The following is a 22115-nucleotide window of genomic DNA, read 5'->3' on the forward strand; positions in this document are numbered from 1 at the left end:
ATATATATATATATATATATATATATATATATATATATATATATATAGTGTGTGTGTGTGTTTCATTTAAAGAAGCTTGAGAAATTGCACCTGAGCTGATAGAGATGGGGGTAATGAGCAGTTAATTTTGCTTCAGCACCTGGAGTGGAGGAGGCTAGAGAGAAATTAGACATCCCATATGCACACCCATCCCTCACCTTGCTCATCCCATTTCCGGGTTCCCCTTTCCCGTATTTTGTATCCCATGGTTGTCGCTCTCCAGGAAAGTCTGCCCTCACACGAGTCCAGAGGGCCAGGCACAGAGACAGGACTCCTGCATCTTAGGATGTAGTACCCCCCACACACTGAGATGTCTCAAGAAAACAGGATGAAAGCTGGGTGTAGTGGTACACGCCGGTGATCTCAGTCCTCAGAAGGTCGAGTCAAGATTGGAGGTGGTGGTACACGACTTTAATTCCAACACTCAGGAGGCAGAGGCAGGCAGATCTCAGTGCGTTTGAGACCAGCCTGGTCCACACAGTGAGTTCCAGTACAGCCTGGACTACAGGGTGTGACTTTATATCAAGAAATGCAGGGAAGGGGAAGCAGGAAGGCATGGAGGGAGAAACTTAATGTGACCCCCAGGAAGAGAAATCAGGGACCTAGTTAGGACTCCCCGGCTGTGGGTTTGAGCAAGCGCCCTAAACAGCACTCTGCCTGTGGGCTCCTATGCCTCAGTTCATCCATTCCCTATTGTACCCACCCATGCAACAAAATACACCTAGACAGGCATGGCAAAGAACAATTTATGTTGTTATTGTGGGAAAAAAAATGGTTTCATGTAGCCCAGGCTGGCCAGCTTATTTATAGCTGTGGATGGCTTGAACGCCTTATCCTCCTACTTCTGCCTAAGGAGTCCGAATAAGGTACTGCAGGGATTCAACATACAACAAAGAGCAATTGCTTGGCTCCTGCTATGACGGACCTAAGACTTGGGTGAGTATATGATATAAGAAGAAAAAGAATTGTTCTGGGTTTTCTCTCAGCCTACTCATATGCCCAGCATTGCTCACATACGACCTGGCACCAGGTCCCCAGCATGTTCTCTCCTCCCGCTTCTCTGTCAGGTCCCAGTCTACCCTCTGAGGACTGCACCTCTGAATTCCCTGCTACAAGCTGGCATAGCTCTAGGTCTTACAGCTCAAACATCCTGCCCCCCTACCTGCCCCCAGAGAAGGTGTCCGTATCATCCATGGAAGGGGCAAGGACTCAAACTTTTCTTTTCTCTTGTGCTTTCATTCCCTACACACACACACACACACACACACACACACACACACACACACCCTCTTGTTCTTCCTTTGGCAGTCCCCTGGGATCCTCTTTTCTTTGCCAAAGGTTCTCATGCTCCCTCTGAACACTAATTTCCCCTTTCCCTTGCCCATTTTAAATTCTGGCTGAAGAGAGAAAAGGGAAGGCACCTACATACTCCTGTGCCTTTGTCAGCCTTGGAGGCATTTCTCCTGGAGATGCACCAGCAATCCCAGGCTCTAAGTGTCCAATGAGAGTACCCTCAGTCTTCTGGCATTTAGGGGAAGGCAGAAAATTCTGGCTTCTGCTCACAGTAGCCTTGCAGCTCCGCAGAACACCAGCATGCGAAATCCACAGACCTATCCAGAGATGACAAGGACTTTGCCATGTCTGAACGTCTCTGTCCCTTCTCTCTCCCCAGTTGCATGGCCGCAACTCTAGGCAGGTGAAGTTGTCGTCTGTTTACAAATAGGGATGAAAAGGGTGCCTACATTTCCATCTAAGAAATGGTGGGCCTGTGAGACTGGCTATCCACTACATTAGAGCATCGCACTTTCTTTCCTGTTGCATAGAATCCAGCATTTGCCACATGCTAGGCAATGCTCTACCATTGAGCTACGCATCCAACACCCATCTCTAAATTTTACTCTCACAGCAATCCTACAAAGTTGACAGCTCCTCTGAGAAGGAAAATCAGCAGTTCAGAGAAGCGAAAGGACTCTTTCAAAGCCACAAAGCTCCAAAGGAAGGGGGGGGGGAGAAACTTAGCACCTCCAGCTAGTGGGGGGCTGGAGAGGGCGGTGTTGGGGGGGGGAATGCAGGCCAGACGTAGCTGGGATACTTGGAGAGAGCCAGGCTCCGCCTCTTGACCTTGTTCTCTGCCCGCCGGGAAGTGGGGAGCTTCGAGGGATGGGGGCAGGGAACAGTCTCAGCTCGACCCTGGACACAGAATCTCCAGTTGGGCGCATGCCTTGGGGTGTGGCTTCCTTGGATGGCTGATGGCCTTGAACTCTGGATTAAGGGGCCTAGGCCAGAGAAAAGGCCCAGAGACTCAGAAGCCTTTGACCAGGAAGGTGGAAACAAGGAAAAGAGTACGAGGAAGCGTGCGAAGGAGCGGGCGCAGCTCCTTCCTGTGCCGGTCAAGACCCTAGGATCGCATTGAAGGAATCCTTCAAACACCGGAGAGGGCATAGGGCTCAGAGTCGGAGCATTCCCTCCCACCTCCTCGAGGGCAGGTCGAGAGAGATGGTGGGGACCCGAGCCTTCGCGGCGACTCTGGGGGAACCGCAGGCCTTCTGCGGCGGCGAGGGCCGCGGGAGGCCCGCGCTTTCTCAGAAAGTGAAAGGAGTGGGCGGGGGGCGCGGCCGGGGCGGGGCCGGGCGGGCGTTGCCGAGGCTCCGCCCCGGGGCAGTCCCAAGCCCCGGGCGCTGAGCGTCTCCAGTCCCCGCCGCGCCGCGGGCTGGTGGGCTCGGCTGCTGCTCCGCTGTTGGGAGATGACCCTGCCCGGGCGCCCGACGGGCATGGCGCGGCCTCGGGGCGCGGGACCCTGCAGCCCTGGGCTGGAGCGGGCCCCGCGCCGGAGCGTCGGGGAGCTGCGCCTGCTCTTCGAGGCGCGCTGCGCCGCGGTCGCCGCCGCCGCAGCGGCAGGGGATCCCCGGGCCCGCGGGGCCAAACGGCGTGGGGGACAAGTGCCCAACGGGCTCCCGCGGGCTGCCCCTGCCCCAGTGATCCCGCAGCTCACCGTGACAACCGAGGAGGACGTGGCCCCGGCCAGCCCGGGGCCGCCAGAGCGGGAGGGGGACTGTCTCCCGGCCGCTGGCTCGCACCTGCAGCAGCCACGCCGCCTCTCCACCTCGTCCCTCTCCTCCACCGGCTCCTCGTCGTTGCTCGAGGACTCGGAGGACGATCTACTGAGCGACAGCGAGAGCCGGAGCCGCGGCAACGTGCAGCTGGAAGCTAGCGAGGACGTGGGGCAGGTACGGGCCGCGGGGGCGGGGCCAGCGGGGGCTGCGCGCCGGGGACTCGGCTCCCGGCTCTGCTGGGACCGGCTCGCGTCCCCCGCAGGGAGTCCAAGCCTCACTGATCGGGAGGTACATAGGGGGGCGGAGAGGGGCCCCGGGACGACCTCTCGCCTTGGTTCGTTTTCCGGGGCTAGGCAGAAGATTGTGGCTGAGCGCTTGGGCGTCTAAAGGAGGGTGAGGAGTGCGCGACCCACCGGGAGGGAACCAGCTACCTGGGTAACTGTCAGGTCGGGCTGGAGAGATCAGAGCGGGGTAGCCTTGCCCCGGGAGCCCGGGGAGAGAAAGGGGCGCGTGAGCTCTTGCCTCTTTCTCCTCCCCCTCTCGGTGCCGCGGCCCCACCCCCGCCGTTGCCACGGTTTCCCTCTCCTGAGTGGGAGTGGAGCGGAGCTCCTGGCTCTGCTCCGGAGCCGCTGCCGTCTGCTCCCCGAGCGCGCACGAGGCGTGGACGCGGGAAGGGAGGGGCGCGGGACTGGGAGCCCTGGAACCCAACGGAACCAAGATCCGCTTGGTGCGCCCCCCTACTCCCCCTGGCCTAAGGGTGGTGAGGAAGGGAAACTGAGGCTGACAGAAGACATGATTAGCTGGTTCGTCTCTGCCTCTAGTAGTGTGGATGTTCCGGAGCCGATGTAGCCCCTCAGATAACACCGGCTAGTGTGAAGTGAAGTGATTATTCGTGGTGTGGCCCTCCTTGGACAGCGGGGCCATCCCTCACTTCCCACCCCTGCACTGGAGATTGAACCCAGGGTCTCAAACACGGTGGGCAAGCACTCCACCACTGAGCTACATCCCCAGCCCTCTTTTGTTTTGAAACAGTCTTACTAAATTGCCAAGTTAGAATGGAAACACAGCAGGTAGCCGGTTCGGGCCTTGAACTTGGGATCACCCCGCTGCTTCAGTAATCTCGCTTGTTTTAACCATGGCCAGATACCTACATTAACTTCCCGTGGACTGTGCAGCGTTGCTCTAGATGCATTTCATGCAGGCGTTTCTCAAGTGGAAAGAGAGACCGGGAACGCCCCACTCGGCTTCAGTACCCTCCAGCCCTGCCCGGAAGGCCGGGTCCTGGCGACTTCCAGTGAGAGTAAGACGCGCACCTGCGTTGCCTAGACGCCTTGAGACGCCTGAGGTGTGGCCTGGGCCTTCGGAACCCGGCATCCCTGCACACAGGGGTTGGACCGAGGGAGGGGGCTCTATAACGACTCGAAGTACGGCTGTGACTCAGAGGCTTACAATACCCAGAGAGGGGGTGACACAAGAGAGAAGTGGGGGGGGAGGGCTCACAGCAAGGCTGCCGTCCCTCCTCCCGCTTCCCGTAGCCAGGTGTAGGTGCGGGGGCTCAGTCACGAGTCCGCTGCGCCCCTCGCCCTGGGGCAGCGTGCCCTCGGGCAGGTGGTCGTTCTTGGGGCGACTCTAGGCTAGGTACTGAGGCGAATGCTGCCGAGGCTCCCCCAAGACCTTGGCCTGTGAGCAGTGGGAGGACCTCTCAAGAGCCTGAGCAGTAGATCGGCCACTCCCTGCTCAAATCTCTGACACCAGAGAGGCGGGTCCCCGAGAAGGGCGCGACCGGTGAGCTCGGAGGACCCGGGCTGGGACGCAGGCACACCGGCTTCCCTGTCCCGCTCCGGGAGAGGCTGCGCGGAGGCGGAGGACCCGCAGTCCAAATCTGGGTGCAGTGTAGGTAGCCCAGGCAGGAGTCAGGACATCGAGGACTCCTGGCTGAAGTTAGCCATCCCCTGCAAGTCTCCGTCGTCCTCTCCCACCCTGAGCCTTGGCGTCTCGGGAAGCCTCCAGGAGCAGGTCCAGATGGCCTCTCAGGGCCCTTTCAAACTCCCAGGCTGTGTCTTCCAGGCTTTCCCAACCCCCAGCCCGCGGGGCCTCCCCGAAGGCAAACAGCCCCGAGCTGCAGATAAGCCTGGAGCTGTTGACAGAGGCTGCCTGCGTCTGCGTGGAAGGGCCGGGAGCGGACTTTGCCTCGCAGCACGCCCGCCCAGGCCGCCCGTAAGGGCTTCCCCAGGCAGAGCGGGTCCCGCTGACCGTTAAGGATGCACCTGGGGAAAGATCCGGTGGCTGCACTCGAGGGCCGCCTCCCAGCCGTCATCTCACACCCACCCCGAGGCCCTAGGAGGCTCGGCCTGCCTCAGCCAGGCCCTCTGACCTTCCCTTTAACTTCCCAGCGCCTGCACAGCCGGCTCAGAGCAGGGCTTGTAGGGCTGGGCAGCTTTGCCCCTCCAGCGGCCTTTCCTCTGAGGGAAGGAAAATTCAGGAACGGGAAAGCTGAGCGAGCCAAGGGAGAAGCTGGAGACCTCCTCCAAGGGCAGGTGCCGTGGCTCTGAGGCCTTGGCTGTCTCCTCAGACAGTTGTGGGGGTGACCCAAGCAGAAGAAAGGGCGTTTGGTTCTTCTGTGGTTTTATTCTCTCAATAACTCAGGCTAGGTAAGGAGACCTGGATGCTGTCCCCTCCTGGACTCAGAACCCCCACACATCATTTTCCACTAATTATAGAGCAGAATTTAGGTTAACAGACTTCCTTTTTAAAAAGCAAGTGCCCATGGGAAGGTGAAGTCGTGGGTCACTTATACCTTAGTGCAAATCATTTTGTAAATTTAAATTGCTTGCTCTCCCCACCATCACCACAGGGAGTGCTAGTTTGGTAGGACAATTGGAACATAGGGAGGGGGTTGGGCTGGCAGAAGTTTCAGCCAGGATCGGCGGTTCTCAACCTTCCTAATGCTTCGATCCTTCAATACGGTTCCTCGTGTTGTGGTGACCCTCAACGATAAAATTATTTTCGTTGCTACTTACATAACTCTAATCTTGCTACTGCTATGAATTGTAATGTAAATATCTGTGTTTTCCGATGGTCTTAGGTGACCTCTGTGAAAGGTTAGTTCATACACACACACATTCAAGGGGTCGAGACCCACAGGTTGAGAACCTCTATTATAGACACAGGGAACAGGATAGAGGCTAAAGACAGAGTAAAGGATGTAGTCTGGCAGGAAATAGGCTGTCTGGGTTGATGGGAAGAACAGATGTCCCCAAGGCTTCCAAACAGCCTAGACAAGGGAGGATCTGAGACTGGACACAGCAAGTCCCTACCTATGGAGACGCGCTTTCTGCTCATCTGTAGGGGTGAGAAATTATCAGAGGGTCCTCCTGTGTCATCATCAGGGAGTCCTAGACACAAGCTTCTTGGCCTTTGCTCCAAATATCCAGGTAGCCTGCGGCTGTGTGTTGGCTGGTGGAAGCAGCCTCTTCATGGAGGGAGGGAGGGAGGGACCATATCTTCCCTGCAGTTGTTTATGAGCCAAAATCCTTACCCACCCACCACCCCAAGAATGATTCTCTAGCAGGCTTTCTGGATACACTTGTTTGTGAATGCATTACGTTCCCTGCAGGAGAGGGAAGATGGGAGTGGGTTGACCTCCACGGCACTGGAACCAACTGGTTCCATGTTTGACCACATCTGTTATTGGCAAGGGAGCTACTGCTGGTTATGAGAAACCTCAGGAAGGTCTGGGAGGCTCGGCTGAAATCTCGGACATGAAAGCTCTTTGTTACCTGCACAGTTACTCTGCTGCTGTTTGCCCCTCTGGGACTCACAAAACCAAGGCAGCAAGAGACTTGTTGATACTGTTACCATACATTAACCAATCACCCCAGTGGTAGTATATACATTTTTTTAAAGATCTATCTCAAATGTTTCTCAGGCTGGCCTCAAACTTCTGGGTTCACACAATCTTCCTTTTTCAGCCTCCCAAGTAACTGGGATCACAGACATATGTCACCACGTCCAATCATCCCACTTCTAGCAGGCTTCTCTTCCACCTTCAAACCCCTTCCCTGAAACCACAAGACTCCGAAAGGAAGGATGGCGTAGTTTCCTCCCTCACACAGCCCAGCTGGCCCTCCCACCAGGATGACTGCAGAACTAGATGTATCCTGATTAAATCCACTCTTTCCCACTCCCCACTCTTCCCCACCACTTTTTTTTTCTTTTTCTTTTTGAGACAGAGTTTCTCTGTGTAGCCTTGGCTGTTCTGGAATTCACTCTGTAGCCCAGGCTGTCCTTGAACCCAGAGATCTTCCTGCCTCTGCCTCCTGAGTGCTGGGATTAAAGGCATGCACCACCACCTCCTGGCTTCGCCAAAACTTTTATTAGGCTTCTCAAACCACCCGAGCCTTTCACCATTAAATCCATCCTTTAATGAAGACAGTAGGAGGAGGCCTCAGGTCAGTCTCAGAGATCAAAACCTTCACAACACCCTATAACTATAAATTGTTTCACCTGTAAAAGTGGCCTGTCATATGGTATCCCATTGGACCCCCAGAAGGAAAATATAAAAACTGCTAGAATGATTGGACCATGGTAGGAAGTTGGCCTGATAGAGAGCATAAGCCAGAGAGCTTGGGAGTCCAGAATCAGGGCATGAGGATGCTGACTTCTCTGAGCTTGCATTTCCTTGTGTAATGGGACTGATAGCAGCTCATATTCATGCTGTATGGGCATCATGATCATCATGATTCTCAAGCTGAATGTGAGAGAAGAGTTTTAGGATGCTTCTGCTAAATACTCATGCTACATACATCACCTTCCTGGAATTTTACTTGAGGATTTGGGAGGAAGGGAGTTTTATAATAAAACTTGGACTTATTATGCAGCAAAATGCAAACCTTGTATGTATTTAAAGATTTATAAAAGGAGTTTTGAAAGATGTCATGTTTCTAGTGGGCTGCTTCTGGCTACACCCCCAGATCCCTGGGGATTGGACATGTGATCACGCCCCAGTGTGCCATGTTGGGAAAGTGAGAGCAATGGTGGCCGTGGGAGGGAGGAGAAGGTGCCTGGTGTGCAGTAGGCAGTCAGTAAATGGTGGCTCGTGTTAGGGCAGCCGCTACATCCTCCCAGAGGAAACAGGCCCACACAGATGCTGGCTCTGCTTGAACTCGGTGAGCTAGGAAGTGAACGAAGCCAGGACTGGAAGTGACAGCTCACTCCCCACCCCACCTCTTCCTCACAGGCAAGGCTTTCTGGTCAGCAAGCTCCCTCCTCGTTTCTTAGCACTCCATTTTGGCAAGGAGGCCGGTTCCTGGGTTCTAGTAATTCCTCTACAAGACAAGCACCTGTGGGACAAGGCTTCAAACAAGACACACACGAGCAAATCCCTGCCCTTCAAAGAGCAGACGCAGGACTGCTGAGTTGGGGAGAGGAGGTAGAATGGTCCAGGGTGTGAGATGTTGTCAGAATTGAGTGGAAGCTGGAGTAATGGCCTTGAGGCCGGAGATAACGCCCACAGATACCTCCATTAACCTGCAGCTTATTTAAGAAGACAGGCCTTCAGCTTTGCATCTCATCTTCAAGCCTTAGGTTTCTCGATCCAGATCACAACCAAGGATGCCTTGGGCTTTGTCAGCCAGTAAGGAGTACATGGGAATACAAGGGTAGCTAGAGGGTCTTAAGGAGCCTGTTCATAAGCCTGCCAGGCTGCCCTCCCTTCCCTGGTCCTGTGTAAAGGGTTGATTGTGATTAGTCTGCCTCCCTAAGTGAGAAAATTAGGTCCCAAGTGAGTAAATCCAGTACCAAAATTTGGCCCAATTCTCCCCATGCCAAGGAATCGGATGAGGAGCGTCGAACTCAAGCTATACTCATTTCAACAGTCCAGAAAGAGGAATTGTTTCCCCATTGCACAGATGAAAAACAAAGCAACACACAGAAGCATTTTTCTCAGGCCTCCTGAGGCCTTGGTAGGAATGCAGATTTGGCCTTTAATCCCAGCACTTGGGAGGCAGAGCCTGGCGGATCTTTGTGAGTTCAAGGCCAGCCTGGTCTACAGAGTGAGATCCAGGAAAGGCGCTAAGCTACACAGAGAAACCCTGTCTTGAAAAACAAAAAACAAAACAAAACAAAAATGCAGATTTGTAGTCCCATTCCTGGCTTACTCAAGATGTCCCTGTGGTAGACCTCAGACTCAGCACCAAGGGTGGCCTCCAAGTGATTCTGATATTCACAAAGTTCAAAAACCTCACAGAGCAATTCAGTTACCTGCCCACTCTGTGGCAGAGCTGGTTTCGGCACTGAGCCTTCTGATACTAAATCTTGGGCTCCTTTCAGACGACTGGAGATGCTAGAATGACCTTTTCTCTGCTTGTCTCAGTACCTGCCACACTGGCTCACAATACATTTTCTTTGGGTGGGTGGGTGAGGGCTTCCCTGATACAGAGATGCTGACCTGGACTTGTTACTTTTAGAAAAGCCACTGGCAGAAGATTCGTACCATGGTCAATCTGCCGGTCATAAGTCCTTTCAAAAAGCGCTACTCCTGGGTGCAGTTGGCAGGGCACACAGGTGAGCATCGGTGCAGGGGGGTGAGGTGGTTGTGACAGGAAGGAGCTGGGCAGTTCTAACCCGTGCCCTTCTGCAGGGAGTTTCAAAGCTGCAGGCACCAGCGGCCTGATTCTGAAGCGTAGCTCAGAGCCAGAACACTACTGCCTGGTGCGGCTGATGGCTGACGTGCTGCGCGGGTGTGTTCCTGCCTTCCATGGTGTGGTGGAGCGGGATGGTGAAAGCTACTTGCAGTTACAGGACCTGCTCGATGGCTTTGATGGGCCCTGCGTGCTTGACTGCAAGATGGGTGTCAGGTTTGTTTCCCCTCTCTGGGTCGGGCAGAATCGGAGGGGGAACCAAGGAGCTGGGATAAAAGCTCACACGGGGGTCCCTGTACGCACGCTTCCTGAGCTGGCCCCTACCTGCACCTCACAGAACCTACCTGGAGGAGGAGCTGACCAAAGCCCGAGAGAGGCCCAAGCTTCGGAAGGACATGTACAAGAAGATGCTGGCGGTGGACCCAGAGGCACCTACTGAGGAGGAGCATGCACAGCGCGCGGTCACCAAACCACGCTACATGCAGTGGCGCGAAGGCATCAGCTCCAGCACTACGCTCGGCTTCCGCATCGAGGGCATCAAGGTGGGTCAGGCTTCCCTGGCTTCGTACAGCTTTTCTTCTGCCTGGACTTCAGCGCTTGCGTGTCCTTCCTTTCCTGACCTCCTGCCTCACCTGCCACCAGGAGACGCCCTCTGGTGGCCGTCTGTCTCTTGGTCCCCAGAGGTTAAGGCCCCAGGGAGGTACCACTGCCCTTTGCATGATCCTCTCTCCCTCAGATGGGCCGGGTCCTGACACTCCTTGCCCACCTCCTTCAGAAAGCCGACGGATCGTGCAGCACTGACTTCAAAACTACCCGAAGCCGCGAGCAGGTGACTCGTGTCTTTGAGGAGTTCATGCAAGGAGATGCTGAAGTGCTGGTGAGAGGAGGTCCCCAGAACCCTGAGGTTTGGGGGCACCTGTTTACAAGGGTGCCTCCTGGTTATTCTTTTTGCCGTCCTTACCTATGCCATCCCCCGACCCCCCAACCCCGTGGTAGCACTTATTGTACTAGAATTGTTTTCCCTCCTCTCCTGTGGGAGCCACGTTTGGGGGTGGGGGCGGCTTGTGTCTTCCTCGGCACAGTAATTTGGCAAGCTGAAATGCATGGTGCTTCTCAATGTCCCTCGGTGTGAAATTAATTTGTCCACACTAACCCTTCCAGAGGAGGTATCTGAACCGCCTACAGCAGATCCGGGACACCCTGGAGATCTCGGATTTCTTTAGAAGGCACGAGGTAAGAGGTGGGTGGGCTCGGGGGCGGGGCTTGTGCTTCATGAAAGAGAATGGGAAGGGGGTGCTCTCTGGGAGAAGCAGGTGGCCTGACTGCCCTGGGGGTCGGCAGGTGATTGGCAGCTCACTCCTCTTCGTGCATGACCACTGCCACCGCGCCGGTGTCTGGCTCATCGATTTTGGCAAGACCACGCCCCTCCCCGATGGCCAGATCCTGGATCATCGGAGGCCCTGGGAGGAGGGCAACCGTGAGGACGGCTATTTGCTGGGGCTGGACAATCTCATTGGCATCTTGGCCAGCCTGGCTGAGAGATGAGGCTGGGCCCTTGTCCCCCCACTTGGGCCGGCTGGTCAGACAGATGTGGACCTGTGGCTGCATTCCCACCATGCATGCCGGCAAGAGACTGGAACCCCGCTGGGCGGGCAGTTCACATGGTCCTGCAGGACCAGGCGCCATCCACTAAGGGGGTATCCTACCAATACCAGGAGTTGGCCTCCACACAAGCCTGTTTCCCAGAGCCGAATGACACTAGTTTACAGGAGGGGAAGGAAACAATGGGCTTCTCCCTCAGCCCAGCTCTTCTCAAGTGGCTTTGCACCTCCTAGAGGGCCAGATCCAGAATTTTATTTCCTAAGTGTATAGACTTCCTGGTCTACCCTCCTACACTACAGTGGACACCCTTCCTAATAAAACTCAAAGACAGCTTCTGTGACTCAAGCCTCATTCCCTTCTCCTCTGGTCCTCTCTTCCTTAGTTCCAGACTCTTTCAAGTTCACTCAGAGAAGTGGAGAATGAGACGAGGTTGTTGTGGTGGTGGTGGTGGTGGTTTTGTTTTTAATTATTATTAGAAACATCTGCAGCACTGGGGATGGGCCAGATGAAAGATGCTTATGGGAGAGGACAATCTGGGATTCCCAACTGAGTCCTGCAGTGGGTGGGTGTGTGATCTCTGGCTCCAAAGACAGAGAGTGGCCAGGCCCTTCCCCAGGAGGGTTTGGACTGGTTTCCAGTGTGGAGAGGCCAGGCTTCCAGGACAGCCCTGACACATATCTGACCGCATGGTCATAGACTGCAGGGCAGAGGTTACTCGACTAACAGCCCATCTAGATGCCTGGGAAGGAATGCGAGGAGAAGCCATTGCTGAAGTCAGCGCCTGAGTCTCCGTCCTTGGGGTCCCTTGGGGTCCAAGAGCCGTAGGTGGGGTTCCAAATGCTCTGAGGTCGGAAGCATCTGGATTTGAGGGCCTTGAGGCCAGAGGGCAGCCAAGAGGCAAGAAGGCCTCCTCCCCAGCTTTTCAAGTTCTCTGAACTCAGCTCCAGGGCCTGTGGGGATCTAAGACCCTCCAAGGACCTGTTCCCCAGCCCAGAAGCCCCTTCCTCCTCTAAAATGGGCCCTGGTTCCACTGGCAGGGGTGAATTCAGCACATCAGGATCCTATAAAGGGAGAGTGAGGGAACAGGGAACAGGCTTTCTTCCTGTCCTACAGAACCAGGAGAGTTGGAGGGGATAAGAGGGATATTCAAGAGTTGGGGGGCAGAGGCACACCTGAGTGCAGTATTGAAGGCGCTCCAAGATGCTGGCAAAGTCAGGGCGGAGCTCAGGTTGATGCTGCAACACTGGGTCATGATCCTGTACCTAGAGAGAGGCAGGAGGTTACGCCCCTAAAATCTTGAGGGACCTCCCTCCCTGGGAGGCACTGTTAACTCACACTGGCCCAGGGCAGTTCCTAGGAGGGTCCATCCGGCTCCCGGTGACAATGAGGTCTAGGACCTCCTGGTTGGTATGGCCAGGGTAGGGCATATAACCCAGTGAGAAGATCTCCCAGAGCAGTACCCCGAAAGACCTGTACCACAGGTGGGAGGGACAAAGGAAACCCATCAAATACAGCCTCCTCTGTTCTCCCATGAGGTGGCCTGAAAGGTTAGGATTGGCCTCAGGGCAGGGGAGGGGAATGCAAGAGGACCATGCTATCTATCACCAGGAGTCTGTCTTGGATGTGAAAATGCCCTCCAGGAGAGCTTCTGGGGGCATCCACTTGACGGGGAGCAAGGCCCGGCCCCCCTTACGGTAATAACTGGCCCTGTAGGAAGGAGAGAGAGTGTGATGAGTTTTTCAAATGCCGTCCGGCGAGCCCCGTCCTTGGAGCAACAGCTTTCCCACCTACCCAGTTCTTGCTTACCGGTAGATGTCTCTTGCCATTCCAAAGTCTCCAATCTTAGCCACTCGGCCAGGGCCGGCACAGCTCAGCAGACAGTTACGGGCGGCAATGTCTCTGTAGAAGAGACCGAACGACCACTGTGAGAACTCAGTTGCTCTGGTTCTTCCTCATACGTTTCTTTCAAAGTTGGATATGGGGGGGGGTGTTCCTTGAGGGGACAAATGGGGCTGAGGGTCTCCTGAGTCAGGACGGCTTCCAACCTGTGGATGAAGTGGTTTTCCTCCAGGTAGTGGCAGCCCTGGGCGATATCCTGGGCCAGCTGTAACAGGTCCTGCATGGCCAGAAGTGATGGCTGGCCCTGGATTGGGCAGAAGGTACATAAGTTGATCCTGGTCTTAGGACAAATGGTCAGGGTCTTAGAAGCTCAGAGAAGGGTCTTACCGGGTGTGGTCTGCTATGTCTCAGAAAACTCTTCATATCCCCACCAGACATCAGCTCCAGCAGAATAAGGCGAGGGGCAGCCTGGAAGCTGAGGCCCACACAGCGAACGATGTTCTGATGGCTGAACTTGCTGGGTGGGAACGGTGCGCATACCCCGTCACCAGTGGAGAGATGAGCATGTTCTAGACCCCGTTAAACTACCGAAAACCTCTGTGCCCTAGAATGCTGCCTCTCAGCCCTAAAGACAGGAGAGGCCATTCCTGTGGGCAGGTCCTGCCTCCCACCACGCCCTCTTGCCTGCCCTCAGGGGCACCTGATGATGAGAGCCTCCATGAGAAAGTCCAACTCGTCCTGACGGGAGCAGAGCTCTGGCAGTGTCTGGGAAGGGAAAGTAGAACACTCCTGAGCTTTGGCTGGGAGCTTTAGGAGGGTGATTAACAAGGGCTCCAGTCCATCCCTCCGTGGTGTCTACCCCAACCAGAAGCCCTACCCCTTCTCACCTTGATAGCCACCTGCAGAGGGCTGGAGTCCCCAGGAAGACCAACTACTAGTCCCTCATACACCTCCCCAAAGGCACCATGGCCAAGGGCTCTAGAAGAAAGCAAGTGGAAGGGAGTGGGTGGTCTATAGAGGTGGTCTATAGACAAGGTCTGTAGAGGGAGTGGTGCCCCTTCATCTCTTCAGTTCCCACGCCATGTCCAGATGACCCTCCCTGAGCTCTCTCTAGCTCGTGGCTGTTCTCAGGCACAAGCTTGCGAAGATAATGCTGATACACAGAAGAAAGGGCAGGTAAGGGCCGAGTCAGGATGCTAATGTGGGATAAGCCCTCTCCTCATGCTAACGCAGACCCTCCTGGAAAAGGGCATCCAGACAGTCATGTTCCGTTCCCAGGTCTCTGAAGCCCAGAACTGGGGCAAAAGCTGACCCTTTACACGTTACTTTCGGAGCTTGTGGGGTTTCCATCTCCTCTGTATAAGGGATTTGAGTTGCATGCTCTCTGGGATTCATAACACACCGTGACAGGAAAAAGGATGGAGAAGGGGGTTCAGGGTGCGTATGACCAGAAGGAGCGAGAGAACTCACCTGAGTAGAGTGATGTTGGCCGGGGAAACCTCAGTGAGCCCCGGGGGCAGAGGCCAGGACTGGGCAGGGCTGAACCCCACCGGGCAGTAATAGGGATTAGGGGCTGTCCTGATGGCAGAGGTTCGAAGCTTGCTCAGCTCAAGCTCAGGGCCTGGCAGCCTGGTCCCCCACAGGTTCTGCCACTTCTTCTGGTTCACTGGGGGTAAGAACAGAGGCATACCCTCTGTCTGCACCACTAGACCCCTCTGCTTCCCCGTGCCCAGAACACCTTTCTAAAAGTCTTTTCAAATACACATTTTCCCCATGACTCCCCAGCTTCTAAAAGTCTGGGGGAGTCTATCATTTTCTGTGGGAGTAAGCACCCTGGAGTCAGCTACACTTGCCCTGGAACCACAAAGAAACCCATCACAGCCTAGCGGAGAAGGGCCAGCCTGCACCAGCCACGCCTGCTAGATGCCCATACCTAGAATCAGGACTCCGCACGTCATAAGGAGGCTCAGCGTCAAGGCTGCCACGATGGCTCCCATCAGCATCAGAGGGCTTGCGGTGGTTGGCAGGTCTAGGGAGAAACACAGTCATCTCCAGCAGGCAGCAGGAGGGCTCCATTGCCCAATGCCCTCAAGTATTTTTTTAAAATTTGTTTTGTGGGAGTTTTGTTTGTTTGTTTGTTTTTGAGACAGGGTCTTCCAGTATGATGCAGGCTAGCCTCAGACTCTCAATTCTGCTTTAGCCTGCCCACTGCTGGGAATACAGATGTGTTCTACCATGTCTGGGTACCCTTAAATCTTACCCATGCTCCAAGACTCAGCTCAGTGTTTACTTTTCCATGATGCCACCCACCTAGACAAAAGCAACTCTCCCTCCCGAGAACCCCTTAACTCTTTGATACCTTCCATAGCAACTGCCATTTTTAGATGCAGATGTATATCTAAATATCCATCTTGCCTCCCACACTGGCCTACATGTTCTTGACAGCTGAATGTACCGTGATGCATTTCCAACCCTCTACCCGGCACTCCGTACAGTGCCTGACACACAACAGGCCTTTACATTGTCTTTCCCAGTGGCCCACTGCTCCTAGCAGCCTGTGACCCAGCAGTCAGACTGAGGGCAAAGACGAGACATACCCATGCAAGTGACGTTATCCACAGCCAGCTCCATGCCCTCTGGGCAGATGCATTCAGCCATCTGGAGCTCTGGCTGCCACTGGCAGTCTTTGAATGAGCAGTGACTGCAGTTGAGATGCTTTCGGATCTCCACCTCCCCGTGGCCCTCTGTGACTGAGCCAAAGAGTAGACAAGGTGGGGTGGGGTGGGGATGGGACGGACATACGGGATCTTCTAGCCACTTGGTTAATTCTTGCTCGGGAGTTTAGGGTAAGCAGCAGTACCAACCACACCAACACACAGGGTGATGACAGAGCCTGGGGACCTTTTGTTCTTCCATTGATTGATTTTATTCGGAGACAGAGAGAGGCATGCATGCACATGCTTGTGGATGTCAGAATTCAGCTTTCTCCTTCCACCATGGAATCTGAGCAATAAACTCAGGTCATCAGGCTTAGGAGGCAAGGGTTTTATCAGCTAAGCCAGCTTGGTGGCCCAGCCTAGGGGACCTCAGTCAAGCTCACAGATACTTCTCAGATGTCCCTGTGCCATTTGTGAACTGGGTATCCCAGCTCAGAGCAGATGGTACCTATGGTTGTGGGTCCAGGGATCGAGGAGGATGGCTGGCCAGGCTGAGAGGTGGGGGTTTGGGGCGAATACCTGCCAGAGGCTGCAGGTAGAGCTCGCTGCTGGGGTGTACAAAGGATACGCCATCTTCCCCATCAGCCCAGAGGATGTCGGACTCTGAAGTATCACCACCTTGAAATTGAGAGTGATAGTGGTTTAACTACCAAAAGGGGCAGAGGGGCCGGGGGGAGCACGCAGCTGCCTGGCAGTTGGGAAGCTGGTTTATGAACAGCAGGACAGCTAAGATCTCCCATTGTAAATCCTATGCAGCCTTCTCCACAACGACACTGCCTTACATGTGCAGAGGGGCTACAGAAGGGGGTTTGGCTGTTCTGCTGAAACCCAAAGATCTGGCATAGCCTGGCTGGGACACCCTTTGTGTGAGCCCTGCAGACCCACATACTCAGCTGAGAAGTTCAGTCCATAAATTCCATTTCTGTGTGAACAAAGACATGCGTTGTAAAGCATTTATGAACTGTCCAGTCCTGATAGACCAGGGGTTCCACTTCTTTACATCAATGTCCCCAAACTCTGGACCATTAGGACCAATTAACAGATGCCCAACGCCCTCCCCTGGAGTCATAGATTCTGGAGACTGGCCGTGCATTTCTCTTTAAAATTAAACATAGTAATTAATTTTTAATTAAAAAACAAAAGTGTATTTATTGTATACAATATGATACTTTGAAATGTGCATGCATTGTACAATCACTTAAGCCAGCCAACATATGTACCATTTTTTGTTTATAGTAAGAATAACTCAAATCTACTCTTAGCCATTTTGTTATTGGGACTAGAGAGGCAGCCTAGTGGTAGAGCACTTCCCTAGCATCCCAAGGCCCTGGGTTTGATCCACAGGCTGTGCTTTATCCACTACACTGACAGAACCAAAAACATTGTTATTAATTGTGGTCGTCATATTGAACTAAAGATAACTTAAATTTATTCCTTCTAGCTAATAAAATTTCTTTTTAATGTTTGACCATCATCATCCCAGCTTCCAACCCTGAATTTGTATTTTTTTTTTAATTCAGCCACCTACTTTTCTTTCCTTTTTAAAAAATTCCTTTATTATGTACACAGTGTTCTATCTGCACAGCCAGAAGAGGGCGCCAGATCTCATTACAGATGGTTGTGAGCCACCCTGTGGTTGCTGGGAATTGAACTCAGGACGTCTGGAAGAGCAGTGCTCTTAACCTCTGAGCCATCTCTCCAGCCCCCCTGAATTAGTAGTTCTAACAACTTCTGTGATAACCACAGTTTGAGAACTGCCGTCTTTGCCCGTCCTGGCTTAGCTTGCTAACAAGGCCAGCTCTAAATTCCTTCGACTTTGGCAAAGTAAGGATTTGGTTTGATTTGCACTTGATTTGAGCTTTTCTTTTTTGTTTTTAAGTCAGGGTTTCGCCGTGGGACCCTGGATGGCCTGGAATTTACATAGATATATCTGTTTCTGCTTCCCAAGTCCTAGGATTAAAGGAACATGCCACCAAGTCTGGCTAATTTGGCCCTTTGTAAAAGACAAAACCAGCCTGTAGCGCAGCCTGTCCTCAAACTCTCTCTGTCGCTACTTAGCTTGAAATCCTTCTGCCTCCACCACGCACGTGCGGGAGTGTGCCACCACGCCCAGGTCTAACCTTTCTAAGAGCACCTACTGGGGCTTGGCACAGGGGAGAGTGGAGCCTTCCCCATCTATCCTCCGGAAGGCTCAGGCCAGGTTCTTAGGCTCTACCCTCACATCACCCACCTACCCCGGTAGCCGCCGCCGCCGCCGCCCGCCGAGCAGGCCCCGCCGCCGCCCCGAAGCCTCCAGCCGCGGCCCAGCGGAGCGTGGCCCAGGCCTCCGCGCAGCCCTCGCCGCCCTCGGCCCCTTCCCGCAGTGAGCGTCCCGCCTGCGGAGAGGGGGCCAGCGACGTCCAGCCGCCGCCCCACCTGCGAAGCGACAGCGGTCGGCTAGCAGTGGCGGTGCGAGCGGCCAGCCCTCCCCGCCGGCCCGCGCGCTCACCTGCCGCGCCTCCTCTCCCGCTGCTCCCAGGCGCCGCCGCGCGGTTCTCCAGTTTCTCGGGGGCCGCCTGAGTCCGGCCTCGGTCGGGTCGCCTCCAGTAGCCCCTCCCGCCGCCTCCCGCCGCCACCAGCAGCGGCTCTGGCTCCCCCGCGCGCAGCTACGGGGTCAGTGGCCGGTCAAGGGCCGCGCCCGTGGACTGAGGGACCCCCCACCCCCGACTCCGGAACCCAGACAGAGAGAGGCGCCTGGGACCTAACGCCCAGCTAGGGGTCGAGGCGACCAGCATCCTCCCCTCGCCCCGTGCACCTACCCGGAAGATGTAGGTGGCACCCCCGCCACCCCCGCCCCCGCCGGCCCAGCGTCTCCAGCCTGGGACCCTTCCGGTCCCATCTGTTGCCGCATGCTCTCCGGTGGCCCAAGACTCTCCCAGACAGACGAGCTGGCTCTCAGGGCTGCCCTGAGCGGCACCAAGGTGGAAATCTGCGTGACCAGGGACCCCTCCTCCCCGTACTGCTGTCCAGGCAACAAGGACGCCTTCCCCAGCCCTCCGCCCGGGCGCCCCTTTCCCACCGGCTCCGCTTACTCCGGGACAGGCGTCCTCGCCCTGCTGCCCCACAAGGATGTACAACGGCTCCCCTCGGCTGAGGAAGAAGACCGCCGAGAGGAAGATGCCGTGCGCCCGGGACAGGTGGTTTCTGGCGCCTTTGCCGCCCGCGGCTCCGTAGGCGGAGATCCTGCGGGAAGAGAACGCAGGGTTTGGCGCCTCCGTCCCGGGCCAGGCTGCGGCGGGAGGTCGGAAACCTGCGGTCGGGAAACTGCTAAGTGGCTTCGTGCGGCCGACTGTGAAGGGATGGGCAGACTGGGTTTGCAGTGAGGTTCCACGCGTATTTCAGGAGTGTTAATGGAGATGGCGGGAAGGGTCGAGCCCCGTTTGAAGCACTGCTGATGAGGCGGCCGTCCTGTCGATGGTAACAGGATCCCTGCTACCCGCTAACTCGGGTCCTGTTGCTACACTTCTCGCTGGAAGGACAAGCCATCCAAGCGACTGACAGACACTAGGCATCGCTGCGGAATACTTTAAGACAAAAAGTGATGGTGCTCTGGGTCCTGCTTCCCCGGACTGTAGAACCTTAGGCTAGCAGGGATTGCCACCCTCGCCCTTGCCGGGCACTTACAGATACTGGCCGGTGTCTGGCGCCCGCCACAGCTGCACGCCTTGCAGCGGCCCAGCAGCTCCCACGGTCACCGCCACGCTGCTTCCTGTGTATGCCCCGTCGCACTGTGTTTGTGTGGGCCCCCGCCGGCCGCTGGCGCCACAGGTGCTGAACACCCAAGGACCCCGTGCGCCTAGGTGCAAGGGAGAAGGAAAGAGTGGAGTTCCTGTCCAGACTTAGGAATCTGGTGATGGTGAGCCAAGAAAAGGGAGGAGCCTGAAGCCCACCTAGAGGATTTGGGAGGGAAACTGGCTCCAATCTACTGGGCGTGGGGGTGACTTTCTGCTCCTGGGAATTGGAGACTAGCACCGGCAAGGGCGAGGATGTTAGCAAAGGTGCCTGGAACTCTGAGTTGGAGCAAAGAATAGTTCCTGAAAGGTGACAGGGAGGAAGAGAAGTTAGAAGAAGGTGCAGAATGTGGAGAGACATAAGAGATTGACGGCCACTCAACAGTATCCGGCTTGCAGCCACACCCCTAATACCACCCAGCTGGCACACACCAGAGCCTGAAGCCGGAGACCTACCACCCAACCAGGTCGCCCGAGCCCCGCAAGGTGTCTGCATATATCAGATTCTCCATTCCAGAGTTCTCGCTGAGTGACTTGGGGGCTGAGCCATGCCTGGTGGTATAGCACCCCCACCCCTTTCCTCCTTTTAGACCGGTGTCCTTACTCCCAGGTAGTGCCAGGGGCCCACCTGACTCTTAAATTTGTATGCGCTCCCCGCTTCTCTGGTTGCACACTAAGGCACAGACTAGAGAGCTTTGGTTCGAGGCCGCCTTAGAAGGAAACATAGAGACCCGGTCTGTCTCTGACGCAGCCCTAAATCTAGGTGTGTCTAGTTGGCTGGTACCCTGACCACCAGACAGTACTCACCGGCAGCTCCCAGCCACAGCAGCAGCGGGCAGGAGCAGCCCATCGTCGGATCCGTGGGTTCCAGCTAAGGAGCCATCATCCCCACTGCTCTGCGGACCTGGAGCTGGCCTGACTACGCCCACATGGGGGGTGGGGAGCAAGAGGAGGAAAAGGCGGGGCATGTGGGCAGTGAGGTCCCCAAGCTTCCGGGAGGAGCCTTGCTGAACTCCCACGGAGGGGCTCTCCTCTGGCTCGTCCTCTGGCCACCCTAACAATTAGGGTGAGTTTGTGGTAGGAGTAAAAGTTGGACCTATTCTATTCTTTTGTGATAGCAGCCTGGATGGCAGCTAGCCACATCCTAGGCGGTGGCTTCTGTGGTTTTCAGGATAGGAACAGTGAACGGCTTTATTGGTGGCACTGTTAGTGTGTGTGAATGATCACACATGGGAAGTATGTAGAACCAGGTTGTCCTCCAAAGACCTACCCGCCTCTTGAGTGCTGGGATTAATGGCATATGCCACAATGCCTTGCAGGAAGCACTCTTTAAACTGTCCCCAGTAAGGCATTGCTAGGGTTATCGCCCCTGACACCTCAGGACGAGACTTCCTGGGTTTGTTGCACACAGTTCCATTGCCCTGTGCACAACTTGTTACTGCCATGACTGGACAAGGTATCTGAGAACTCCGGCAGGGTAGCTCACACTTCTAATCCGGTATCTGCCAGATGTTGAGGACCCAATGCTCAAAGTTATCCTCTGCTATCAAACTAGATGCCAGCCTGGGCTACATGAAACCTCCTCTCCGAAAGCGAATCAAATTTTAAAAAAAAAAAGTGTGTCAGAGGACCCAAGCGCTAGCACCCCAGGCAATACAGAGTAGCACAACCACAGTCCACATCTGCCAATCATGTGCTAGGAAACTTCTGGAAGTCACACAACAGCCACTTACTGAGAGAGCCACTGGAATTGAGCCTTCAAGTTGTTTTGTGTATTGTATTCTCTATCTTTTGTTCAAAATGCTAATGTTAAGCCAAGCATGGTGGCTCATGCCTGTAATTCCAGCACTTAAAGGTCGAGGAGGGAGGACTGCTATGAATTCCAGACCATCCTGAGCAAGAGTAACACTTTGAAACAAAAGACTAACGAACAAAACCTTCCTACAAGAATACATTTTTGCAAAGGATTTCCTTCAACCACCTGCAGAGGAAAACTGAAGTTGTACCTAGCAGGAAACTAACTACTTAAATTCTGAGCCAGGCCAGCGGTGGTGGTGGCGCACATCTTTAATCTAAGCACTCAGGAGGCAGAGCCAGGTGGATCTCTATGAGGCCATCCTGGTCTACAGAGCGAGTTCCAGGACAGCCAGAGCTACACAGAGAAACCCTGGCTCAAAAAAACCAACCAACCAACCAAACAAACAAACAACAAAAAGCCAAAAACCCTTGCAAACAAAAAGCAAGCAGTGTGATGACACATGCCCACAATCCCAGCACTTTGGAGATAAAGGAAGAGGGATTAGTTCAAAGCCATCCTATGCTACATATGGAGTTCAAAGCCAACCTGAGTCACAAGAGACTCTATATAAAATAAAATACAGGGCCAGGCAGTGAAATGGTGACCACTGAAACGTTAAAACAGGGCCAGCGAAAGGGTGTTTGCTGCCAACCTGA

At 54.8% G+C, this 22115-nt stretch overlaps 2 protein-coding genes across 2 annotated transcripts; one reads left to right on the forward strand and one right to left on the reverse strand.

Moving 5' to 3' along the window:
• The first annotated feature begins 2696 nt into the window (after positions 1-2696).
• Positions 2697-11665, forward strand: LOC114692309 (inositol-trisphosphate 3-kinase A). Its single transcript, XM_028867983.2, has 7 exons — positions 2697-3266; positions 9560-9656; positions 9733-9949; positions 10071-10275; positions 10509-10610; positions 10895-10966; positions 11075-11665. The coding sequence occupies exons 1-7, from the start codon at positions 2784-2786 to the stop codon at positions 11276-11278; spliced, it is 1380 nt and encodes a 459-aa protein (XP_028723816.1). The 5' UTR covers positions 2697-2783; the 3' UTR covers positions 11279-11665.
• A 105-nt stretch (positions 11666-11770) lies between these two features.
• On the reverse strand, positions 11771-20807 carry LOC114692310 (leukocyte tyrosine kinase receptor-like). Its single transcript, XM_037205119.1, is given in 20 exon segments — positions 11771-12396; positions 12508-12575; positions 12578-12597; positions 12671-12805; positions 12941-13042; positions 13142-13234; positions 13381-13478; positions 13562-13691; positions 13875-13939; positions 14062-14152; positions 14645-14840; positions 15108-15203; positions 15772-15924; positions 16411-16509; positions 18380-18536; positions 18690-18836; positions 18963-19113; positions 19555-19726; positions 19821-19964; positions 20469-20807. Coding segments are annotated over 20 exon segments (2490 nt in total). The 5' UTR covers positions 20512-20807; the 3' UTR covers positions 11771-12066.
• Positions 20808-22115: the final 1308 nt, after the last annotated feature.

Source organism: Peromyscus leucopus, chromosome 4 (genome assembly GCF_004664715.2).
Source record: "Peromyscus leucopus breed LL Stock chromosome 4, UCI_PerLeu_2.1, whole genome shotgun sequence".
Taxonomy (NCBI): domain Eukaryota; kingdom Metazoa; phylum Chordata; class Mammalia; order Rodentia; family Cricetidae; genus Peromyscus; species Peromyscus leucopus.